Source organism: Hydra vulgaris, chromosome 06 (assembly GCF_038396675.1).
Source record: "Hydra vulgaris chromosome 06, alternate assembly HydraT2T_AEP".
NCBI lineage: Eukaryota > Metazoa > Cnidaria > Hydrozoa > Anthoathecata > Hydridae > Hydra > Hydra vulgaris.
Genome location: NC_088925.1, coordinates 51,244,215 through 51,256,610, shown reverse-complemented (window position 1 = coordinate 51,256,610; position 12,396 = coordinate 51,244,215). Strand labels below are relative to the sequence as shown.

General features: G+C 27.3%; 1 protein-coding gene and 1 long non-coding RNA gene across 2 annotated transcripts; one reads left to right on the top strand and one right to left on the bottom strand.

The window, feature by feature from the left end:
• Window positions 1-1,392, bottom strand: LOC136081484 (uncharacterized). The gene has a single exon (XM_065798802.1). The coding sequence runs from the start codon at window positions 1,390-1,392 to the stop codon at window positions 1-3; it is 1,392 nt and encodes a 463-aa protein (XP_065654874.1).
• A 6,450-nt stretch (window positions 1,393-7,842) lies between these two features.
• LOC136081068 (uncharacterized) lies at window positions 7,843-10,360 on the top strand. Its single transcript, XR_010638860.1, has 4 exons — window positions 7,843-8,252; window positions 8,463-8,544; window positions 10,062-10,140; window positions 10,263-10,360. It is a non-coding gene; the product is annotated as an uncharacterized LOC136081068 (long non-coding RNA).
• Window positions 10,361-12,396: the final 2,036 nt, after the last annotated feature.

Below are 12,396 nucleotides of genomic sequence, written 5' to 3'. Positions count from 1 at the left end.
TCATTCGTCTTCAGTCATGTCCTTAGAATTTAAACTGTAAAGAAAGTTGAACTGATTATTATGTTGCATAAGCATTTCAAACCGATCCTGCAAAGATCCAATAGCGTGATCTAAAATGCTGTTGAAGAAGTTAATCTTAAAATTGTTTTCTTCAGTCATTGATTCCTCTTCACTTTCATAAGCAACCATTCTTTTTTTGGTACGACCATTCTTTTTTTCAAATTCGGGCTCAATATCTAGCTCAACAGACAATTTTCTTGCAGTTTCTAACATCTTTTGAAGTTGTTCATCAGTTCTATAATCTTTAACATACTCCAAAGTGTTAGAAATTAATGAAACAGCCTGAGGAATATTTAAATTGACTTCTTGAAGAGATTTGCTTGTTATCTCAATCTGACTCAGCACATTATACCAAGTGATAAGGCAGCAAACAAATTTAAAGTCAATTTTCTGCAGTAGTGCTCTGAAGATACAGGTAGTTCGATATTCCAGAAGCTTTCTAAAGCTTGTATTATCTCTCTCGATTTTGATTTCTGATCGAAGTTGATGTCTTAATGATTTTAATGCATCAATTCTACTTGCCCATCTGGTTTCACAAAGTCCTTCCAAAGTTAAACCTTTGACAAATTGACGTAATACGTTCCACCGCTGAGTTGAAGATGAGGAAAATACAAACAAATGTTGCACAATGTCAAAGAATGTTACTGCGTCTAAACAGCTTCCAACAGCATCATTGACAACTAAATTCAGTGAGCAAGAAGCATAAAAGGCTCGTGAATTAAGATGAAGAATCTTGGCTTGAACTCCGTTTTGTTTGCCTCGTATGTTTGATCCATTATCATACCCTTGTCCTCTTAAATATTGCATAGAAATTCCATGAGAATCCAAAGTTTCTAATATTTTTTCAGTCATTCCAGCGCCTGTAGTATCAATAATGTCAATAAAGCTTGAAAAATGCTCCCTTATATCAACGTAGCTTTCCTTTTCATCTGGAGTGGGCAGTATTGACACAAAACATAGAATTATTGTCATCTGTTCAGTATGGGAAATATCTGGAGTACAGTCAACAATAATTGAGTAGTATTTGCTTGCCTTCAAATCAACTACTATTTTTTCTTTGACAGCTTTAGATAAAATTTGAATAATTTCATTTTGAATATTTATACCCAAGTAATGACTGTAAGTTTCTTTGCTTTTTATTCTCCTGATATGCTCTTTCATCACAGGATCAAACTTGGCAAGCAGTTCCACTATTTTCAAAAAGCAACTATTATTGTCACCATAAAGTTTATCTGAAGTCCCTCGCAAAGCCACATTTTGGGACCCATGAAATTTTATAATGGAAATTAGTCGCTCTAAGACATGCCGCCAGTGTTTTGTAGTTTCGTCCATTTGTCTCTGCTGAACTGTATCAATTGCAAATGATCCTTTGAACTTTTAATAAGAACATCCAAGTAATTATCGGAAATTTCTGGTTCAACTGCGCATGTTGTTCACTCAATGACGGCGTCCAATTGCTTGCTTCAGAATGATTTTAATTGAGATCATTTTGGCTAGTTGATGGTTTACACTGTTATCAAATTTTTAAATATATCTCAAATTTTTAATGATATTCTAGTCAATTTTAATATACGATGAATTGTTAAATGTTTGATTTTCTTATCTGAATGTTTTGAATACTTTTTGAATTAATAGATGGTACTGACGCAACTTCTGAGCAAGTTTTTAAATACTTCTCCAAACTTCCCTTATACTTTGACAGGGAAACATCTTCTTCTTGTTTCTTATTAGCTTCATAAGCAAAAATTTGTTTAATGTGGATTATACCAGTAGTACTGTATAAACTGGTTTTTTAGAGTTCCCACAATTATGGAAAATTTTCTTTAAAAAAATTTTTACAAAATTGAAATCTTAACCTAAAAACTATTTTATTTTTAATTTATATTTATTTTTAATTTTTTTTGTTTTTGAATTTTGAATTTTCTATTTTTTTGGCGCCCCCTTTGAAGCGGCGCCTGTGGCCAAGTGGTGCTTGGCCACGCTGTTGAGCCGGCCCTGCTTCTTCCAGTGACACGGTGGGAGAGTAGAATAGAAGCAGCAAAAGCTATATTGTTGCAATTTTATAATGTTATTGACTTGAAAAATAAAACGGACGATTTGGAAACTCTAAGCGAATGCAAAGCAGTTTTAAACAAAGTGTTAGCTTTCGAGTTTATTGTTGCTATGCACGTATCACATGAGATTTTATTACATGTAAATAATATAAGTAAATTATGGCAATCGATTCCAATTTAAAATTCCAAACTTAAAAGTTGCTGTTGATACTTTATGTTCATTTTGTGCTTGGATTCAAGAATTCCGTGATACTAGATTTGAGAAAATCGTTGCAGATGCTCGTTTGTTTGTGGAAAAAAGCGCTTACGAAATTGAGTCAGAATTTAAAGAACAAAGAATAACACAAAAACAAAGAATTTTCGGTTATGAACACAAAGCTAGACCTATACAATTTGCTGAAACACAGTACAAAGTTTATTTAAAATTTTTTTCAAGAGAGGACCTGCTAAAGCATTGTAATTATTTAGGTACAATACTTCGCAAAGGTGAAAACATCGACATAATCCTTTCGAACTTTATGAAGAACTGCAAATTTTAAAATCCACATAACTAAAAAATATAAATGATGCAAAGTAACTTATACAGTACATTTTAGAAAATAATTTTGAAGAAATATATCCAAATCTTTACATAACTATCAGAATCATGCTCACAATTTCAGTAAGTACAACTTCTGCTGCGAGAAGCTTATCAAAGTTAAAACTGATTAAGATCTACATAAGAAGCACGATAAGCCATAAAAGACTATCTGCTCCATTTTGTACACTGAAGTTGAAATAGCAGCGGGTGTTAGTTGTGACACAATTTTAAAAAGATTCAGCGAGGCTAAAAGCTGAAAAGTTCATCTTTTTTAATTTGTGTTTGTTCGTGTTGTTATTGTTATTAATTTATATCACGATTAACAACAAAAATTATATGCTCCTCCTAAATTTTTCAATCTAATTTTTTAAACTTATAATGAAACCTAATATTTAAATATTAAGAACAAATGAGTATGAATACCTATATCAAAATTAGGTGTAAAATAAGTGTTTGAAATAATTAACAATAAAAGCTCTGACTTGTGTTTATAACTTTCAATAAAATAAAGTGCTCAATAAAAATTCAGTACTTGTTTTTTTCTTCTTTAATTTCAACAACTCTTAAATTTTTTTTTTAAGTCAGCATATTATAATATAATATGATATTAAAAATGATATTTAATATCATATAGTATAATATAGTGATGATTTACTGAAAATGTTTTACAAAAAAAAATTATTATTTTTTTTAAATCTATTTTATAACTGAAACTATATTTTAATTTGCAACAGTACTTGTTTTTTTCTTCTTTAATTTCAACAACTTTTATAGTGCCTAGCATGTTAGATAACTTTTACCACTAATATATAGTATAATATTCAGCTGCTTTTTTTTTCTCTCCTCAAATCCACAATATCTAAATAATAATGTTAAGAAAAAATCTAAAATTGTTTATTAATTTACTTCGGCATTTAAAGTTTTATATTTTTTTAGCATTGCCAAAACTTCCAGGGTTTTAAAGTTTTATATTTTTTATATTTTTAAGTTTTATATTTTTTTATATTTTTCCAGGGTTTTAAAGTTTTATATTTTTTTAGCATTGCCAAAAAAAAATCCTCTTACTATAAGCTATGTTTTAGAGTTGAAGAAGTCGTATAACAAGAAGGAGCCTTTAAAGAATGTTAACATAAATAAAAAGTACTCATAAGAAGAGAATTTTCTTGACTTCACATCATCATCGTCATCTTTTTTTCAATTCATCTGTAAATAGAGATAGGCCCACTATTCCGAAACAAGATAAAGAAAAAACCGCTGCATTCCAAGATTTTTTTATTTGTTGAGCAAAAGCAGAACTACTTCGCCTACTCTAAATACATCTCCGTCTTCATCCAGCTTAATTAAAAAAAAATTTTTTTTCAGAAGACCCTCCTCTTCCATGCTCCGCTAGCAAAAGCCAGAAATGACAAATAAACCTAGTTTTGTTTTTTTTGCAATTAGATTTTTTTTTTCCACAGTTCTATTTTAATTTTTTGTTTTCAATTACTGTTCAGTTATTGTGTTTTAATTACCTTAAGTCAAATTTATAATAATATTCGTAGTAATATTAGGTAATCGTAAAGTTTTTACTTATTAACTGGCCTTTCACTTTGTAACCTATATAAAAAAAGATAAGTCTGGCAATAATCAAATTAATTATACATAAAAACATTTTTAATCATTTAATCATTTTTTTCCAGTATGGTGTGTTTATGAAATTGTAAAAATCAGAGGATAATCAAGCCCAGATTATAAATACATTAGCATCTCTGATTGCTAATGGTGAACATGATGCGAGTGTTGGAATGGAAGACATTCAGCCTATGTCATAAATAGAAGAGTTTAATGAAGAGGAAATAAAACTTCAAAGTAAAACCGTAATAAAGGTAGTTGAAATGTTTGTTTCATTACCTGCAACAAATACCTTTTTTAAATAACTCTGAGATTAAATACCTTCTTAAATAATTTACATTTTCTATGTTAATAATTTTGTTGTTGACTTCAGTATTATAAGAGGTCAATGAGTCGGCTGTTAAGTGGTAAGGGTAAAGTAAAAGGGTAAACATTTGCAGATTGTTTTAATGCATAGAAGGAGAAATAACCTAATACCATATATTGTTTGAGAAATAACCTAAATACCATATATTGTTTTTTTATTTTATTCTTTATTATAATATTCTATAATAATTTATTAGAGGGCTATTTATAACTATATTCACCATATATATTCATCATCATGTAACAAATGGTTTAAATTTTATATGCTAGAACTAGGTCAAAGAAGTGCAGACGTATCTAACCTGTTGTTAAAAAATAATTTAATAAATGCTTTAACTAGAGCATTTATTATATTATTTTTTAACAACAAGTTAGATACGTCTGCACTTCTTTGGCCTAGACACCCATATAAATATAAACCGGTCTTGAATCATGACTTTTAAGAAAGCAACTGTTTAGGTGTAGGTATATATGCTATTGGGAAAGTGAAGCATTTGGATTAGATTCTTGATATGTTCACTCAGGGCTGGGTTAGGCACTTCTTGGCTTCCCGGCACTTTAGGCCTTCTGATCCTTTTTAGCCTCCTAGCATTCCTCCTAGATAAATACTTTGAACTTAAGTTAGTGATAAAAGAAGAATTTTAATGCTAAATATCTTTCCCAGCCAAATTAATTTTAATTAAATAAAATTCTTGTCCTACGTAGTGTACTGTTCTACCAGTTTAGTCAATCGATGTATGAATAATCCCTGAATGTTCTACTTAATTATTCAGTTGATGTATGTACACTCCCTGGCGTTTCTACGTAGAACAGTACACTACGTAGGACAAGAATTTTATTTACAACTATTATTACAACTCTAGGATTATCTCTTACTTCTGATCTTTCTAAGGAACCACATATCAAATCCATTAGAAAATTAGCTAAGGTGGCATCTCTTTATCACGCTTCAGGTATTCTCCTCTGGATTATATTCTTTATCTCTATAAATCTCTAATCTGTCTTTGCATGTAATACAAATATTACAATAGTAGTTGCTCTAAAGCGAGTAGAGAATAAGTTTAATAGATGGCATCAGAGCTATCATCTCTGGTGCCATCTACTAAAATTTATTCTTGTGTTCCTCGTCATTCAATTAAGTCTTGTCCTTATACTGTGTCTGTTCCTAAGTGCTCTCAATCTTTTGAATGTTAATTGTTATTATGCTCTTTAGCCTTCATCTTCAGTCTTGTTTAAAACAAAAAAAAAATCATTATTTATTACTATTATAGTTAGAAACTTTGATTAAAAACCTTTTAAATATTTATTAACCTAATTAAATATTTATCACTATTATAGTTAGAAACTTTGGTTAAAAACCTTTAAAGATTTAGAGATATTTATTGTTTTATTGTTTGTTTTTTATAATTTTTTTGTTAATTTATTTAGTTCTGCCATTCGACTAATTTGTTAAAGTTTCTTTACTGTGGAAACATGATTTTAATTTAGTAAATTTTGATGATTTCAAACTTACTGTATTAATCATAAGCCAACTGTTTAGGAAAAGAACTCAAATTCGACACAAGGTAATACTTTTGTTTTTTTGAAACATTAAAAAACTAGTTAATGCTATATGTCACATAATACGAATAGCTGATTCATATTAGGCTGGGTGAATAAAACGAGCAATTGATCTTTTTACTAAGTAGTTGGTCAGCTTTACTAATGAAAACTTCAGTAGTTTTCTTCATATTTTTATTCACATAAAGCTAAACAATTTACTTTAATAGCTGTACTTTTGACTTCTATTATGATATGTATTTTCAATAGCTGTACTTTTGTCTTCTATTATACAGTTTGTACTTTTGATGACTGTACTTATGGCTTCTATTATATGATAGAAGCCATAGATTTAACTCACACTATACGTTTGATTGTACTGTTGATATACAAGAGAATTTTTTTTTTAATCTTCAACAATTTTCCTTTAGTTTTTATTCTAGTAAAGCTGAGCAATTACTGAGTAAAAACAATTGCTCATTTTTATTCACTCAGTCTATTGAAAATAATAATTTTTGTTATACTCATAGTAAGTGGTTAGGTTTTTATGGCCTAATTTGCAGAGTAAGGTTACTAGTTTTTTTTTAACAAAGATTAAAAATTCTCTCGTATATCAACAGTACAAATCAAACTTATAGTGTGAGTTAAATCTCTGACATGTTCTATTTTGCTAATGAAAGACAGCTTTTCGCTATTTTATATATTGAATATAAAGCAGATATCTAAAGTACAAATCATGTAATAGATGTCAAAAGTACATATATTAAAGTACAGCTATCAAAAGAGCAAACTATGAGATAAAAGCTAAAAATACACCATCAAAAGTACAAATCATGAAATGGAAGTCAAAAGTACAGCTATTAAAAATATAAATATTATAATAGAAGTCAAAAGTACAGCTATTAAAAATATAAATAATATAATAAAAGTCAAAAGTACAGCCATCAAAAGTACAAATATTGTAATAGAAGTCAAAAGTACAGCTATTAAACATATAAATAATATAATAGAAGTCAAAAGTACAGCCATCAAAAGTACAAATATTGTAATAGAAGTCAAAAGTACAACTATTAAAAATACAAATAGTATAATAGGAAGTCAAAAGTACAGCTATTAAAGTAGAGATATCAAAAGAGCAAATCATACAATAGAAGCCAAAAATACAACGCGAATTGTATATCTGATATCTGTTATATCGCTATTGAAAGAAATAACTTGTCGCTATTTTTTATATTGCGGTATCTAACATATCAAAAGAACTAATCGTGCAATAGAAGTCAAAAGTGGAAGTCATATGGAAAGACAAGTCATATGGAAAAGAGTGCATCTTTTCTATACGACTTGTCGCTGTTTTATATATAGCGATGTCTAACAGATATCAACAATAAAAATCATGTGATTGAAATCATCTATTTTATATCTCTAATCATTTATTCTATCTCCGGAAAAAAAATCTGTTTTGGAAGTCAAAAGTACACAAACTATAATTACGGCAACCGTTAATAATTTGAAATCGAGGCGTACTTTTGACTTCTATTATATATTGCTTACCTTTTTTTTATTCACCCGACCTATTTTCTTTTGTAACGCATCCCGTGTTATCTTATATATAAATACGGTAATGAATAGTGCGCATAGTTACGCCTAATGTTAGTGTTGTTAATGACGGTTCTGTATTCTGTAAAATACACCATTTCTTAGTTTTTAAGTAGTTTCTAGACTTTTTTATGCGCGGTTACATTTGCCATGCGGTCTTTCGCAAGCAAGCAAGCAAGCAAATTAGAGCTGATATATTATTATTTTCGAAAAGAATTGATGTTGTTCATTGTTTAAAATAGAAAATTCAAATAATCGTTTGTTTGTTGTTGGTTGTTTTTATTTTTCTAATTTTTATAGCCTGTTTTCATTTTTTAGAAGAAGTTTATAACTAAAATTTCTGTTTAAGTAAACTGTTTCAGTTTTGTCGTTAGTCTTTTTAGAACATTTTAAGCAAGTATTGTTTTATTTTCTGGAGCAATTAAGAGGAGCTGATGGCTTTTTTAGTAAGTTCAATTCATTTTCTTATTTATAGATTAAGATTATTTTTTGTAGAAAGAATAATGAGTATAAAATTTTATTTATGTGTTTAATATGAAAGTTAAATAGAATAAGATTGTTGTTTGTGTTCATGTAAGTTTATATACATAAGTTTGCGTTTATTTCAATCTATTTTATATTGCTCTATATCTATATTATATATTTTATATTCTTAGGAAAAATAATAAGGAATAGAAAAATAAAAAAAAATTCTTCTGGAAATTGTCAAAAGAATGTTGTGTTATGCTTCATTTTAAGGTATCTGAATATGTATTTATTTGAAATTTATAATTTTGTTCTTTAATGGTTTCATCTTTTTCATTACAATGTTGTAAATTGTAGTCTGCATTCTTTGTTACATTAAAAATAATTTATGCTAATAAATGTCGTTTTATAGCTGTTAAAGGTTTGCTTACATGTTTATCTTATGCTCAAAGTTAAAAAGTTTTTGATAAATATGTGTATGAGATGATATATGTAGTTTGATAAATACAAGTATGTAGTGATATATATAGTTGTTTTATAAATGTGTTTATATAAATGTGTCTTTATAATAGTATGAAATGTATTTTATCCAGAGATGCAAAGTCCCAAAAAGACTCCAGCTTTTTCTATCCATCTACTTTTTCCAAGTCTGTAGTGTCCAGAAGCTCTAAACATGTTTATTGACTTATTATCTGCTATAATAATTTCATGAGATTTGATGACTTGAAACTTATTGTTTATAAGCCAGGAGTCCTTGCCGCCATAATACCTAAGAATTCTGGGCTAATAAAATGATTGTTCCTCTAACCTAATAGTCTTAATTTTTTTACCTATTAGTAGTCCATAAACTTATTTATATTTTTAGTGCTCCTGTATACCAAAAACTAGGATAAAGTAATCTTTTTGTGACTTTCAAATCCGGAGTCCTTTTTGGTACTCTGCATCCCTGATTTTATCTAATGTGTACATGATTGTTAAATGAGGTGTTTTTATATGTTATATAACATTTAAAAAAATTGTGTTTTATAGTTAATATAACTATAACACACAATATATTTGAGATATAGATCTAGAGCAAGATTCATCAACCTTACCAGTCAAGTGGTGTTACTGCTTTAGATCTAAATGTAGTCTAGCCAATATAACTATTCTGAAAATACATAACATCTTTAATTATTTTTTGTGTAATGTTGTTACCTTTGACTTATCTTTATGTTAGTGTCTGTTGTTAAAAATGATTAATAGGTAGTTTCATTACTAGAACTCGCTGCTTTTGTTTCTTAATATAAATACATTAATATAATTTCTTCAAGCAGAAGCATAAATTAGTGACTTTTATCTGAAATAGCACAGTGAATATTATTATTATTATTAGTGCGCATAGTTATACTTATTGTTTGATATTAGTTACAATTCTGTATTCTGTAAAATACACTATTTCTTAGTTTTTAAGTAGTTTCCAGACTTTTCTTAACGAATTGTTTTCTTAATGAAGTCATGACCTTTAAGAAAACACTTGGTTATGAAAAGTTTAAGTTGACATTAGGTAGATAATGTTTAGTAGCTTAAATTGATAGGTAATAGAAAATCTTTTTAAAATTTTATTAAGTAATTAGTTTATTGTAATCTTTTTTTAAATTGTACTTTTAAATGTGTTATAGATGTTAATATTGAAAATATAAGTTACTATAATTCTTATAGTTATTATATGTTTGTTTTTCTATATTTAATATACCATTAATCATTTTCATACATTTTTATTTAAGTTTAATTGTTTATAATTTATTAAGATTTAGATTATTAGAAAATTCATGTTTACAGAGTTGTTATTAATCATGATCGAGTTGTTGTACCAAGGAAATTGTAGAGGTTTATTTATAAAATGTACTATATATGTTATAAAACTGCTTTTATTTATTTACTAAAAGCCAAGACAACATTTTGCTAAAAATGCAATTTATGTCTTAATTTGATTTTTATTTTTTTTTTAGTATTGTTAATCCTTTTGTACTTGGAAACAGATTTTATAGTTACATTTTCGATAAATGTTTATATTAACTGCCATGTCAACATAGGTTAATTTAAATAGGTAAATCGATATTGAGTTTTTATGTGGTTTTTTTTATTTTTATTTATTTTTTTGTAATTACGGTATCATAATTCCATATTTTTTTTCTTTAAGATTTACGATTGACGCATTTATACGATTTTTAAAAAAATACCCTGATTTCCTTTTATTGTAAATTTTTTGTTAGTTAAAATGATATAAATATATGCAATTAGTTCAATTTTTTTTTAAATTTCTCTTTTTTGTGCCTAATAATTTGTTGTACGTAACTTGAGAGATGTTTTTAAAGAGGGGTCGCAACTAAAAACACACTCAAAACCTTTAAATACATGGAGAATATTGTAGTTTTGCGCATTTGTCAAATACGAAGTTACTTAAATTTTATAACGGGTTTAACTAATTAATTAGCTTAGTTTGCATTTGCAACACTTTTTAGGAAAGAAAAAATTCTTATATATTTTAAATTCTTATATATATTAAAAAGAAAAAATTCTTAAAAATGTAAATCATTGTTTTACATATTTTGGTAAAAAGTCTTTATCAAAAACTTGATTACTCTTAAAAAAAATAACTTTATTCTCCTGGCTACCATTAAAAATAACTTTATTCTCCTGGCCACCATTAAGGCAAAAACGAGGAAGGGAGGTCCTTTATTAGTGTCAAAATATATGAGAAAATATACTTCAAATATATTGCCAATATACTGTCATTTATTAGTGTCAAAGTATACTTCATATTAATCTTATTAATTAAAGTTCATGATATAAAAGAATTTAGCTTTACTCAATTTAAAGCATGATGAAGTGTTATTATTTTGTGTCAGTAACTAAAAACGTACTGTGTTAAGCTTTGTAATGTCTAGGAAAATGGTTCTGCCATACACTGATATGACCTATGTCAGTTTTAAATTACTTAAATAACGTTAACTAATTGGTAAATTAATTTATTTGAATTTTGCAGATGGCTTAACTTTTTAATTTAAAGGCGTTTTTCTTACATAGTATTAGTTAAGGTTTCGCAACTTTAAATAGTGGAAAACAGCCACTGTAAATTAAGTAATAGACCGACCGTAACCCGTATTACGGGTTGCTTTCTGCTAGTTTATTATTAAAAGCGCTCTGCAATTAGTTACACAGAGGTTAAAATAGACAAAAAATATTTTTCTCAGAAAGTCTATAAAAATTATTTATTCAGAAAGTCAGAATTTGTAAATAAATAAAAAAATGTTCCTACCTAATTTCCAATGAATTTCCAATTTTTTTGTGTATCTATAAAAGTTTAGTAAATTCAGTTAGTTTCCATTCAAAATGAATTTACCGAATAAACCAGTAAAAGTAAAAGTTGTTTTTAATTTGATATGGAATATATATTTTTTTAAATAAATTAAAAATGTGTTATCTTTTTTAATTTTTTTTTAAAAGCCTTTAAAACTTTATGTAATTATGTTATAAATTTATGTTGTTCTAAAAAAATCTCAGATTTTTAATACTGTGATACTGTGCCATACATTTTTAAAATATTTAACTTTTCCTATTTTCAAATATTTAAAGGGAACAGAGGCAAGTTAGGACTTTTTTTTATTTACATGATTTAAAAAAGTTGAACAGTGATTATTATTTTTTTCTTAAATATGTTAATATTTTATTTTTGGTTGCAAATTTGAAAATTTTTTATTTTTTATTTGTTTATTTGATATGATTTTGTGTATGTTTTAGCAGAAGTAAAGTAAAATAAAAAATAAATGTAATGAAGGAAAATAAAAATGTAAAAGACATCACTGAAATAAATTTATTAACACAATTTATTAAAGCTGACAAAACTGCGAAGTCAAATTCAGTAACATATTCATTAAAGAAATACTTTATAAAAATTTTGAACTATCAGTTAATTCACAGGACTTTGAAAATGTGTGTTAAAAAATGTGAAAACGTTATAAACACCTGAAAGAGTAACATTTCAAGAAAAATGGATATGTATTTATACTTTCACAAGCATCAAATGGTAGAAGAAAAGGTGAAGATGAAGTAGAATGCTCACATAACAGAACTGTATTTTTT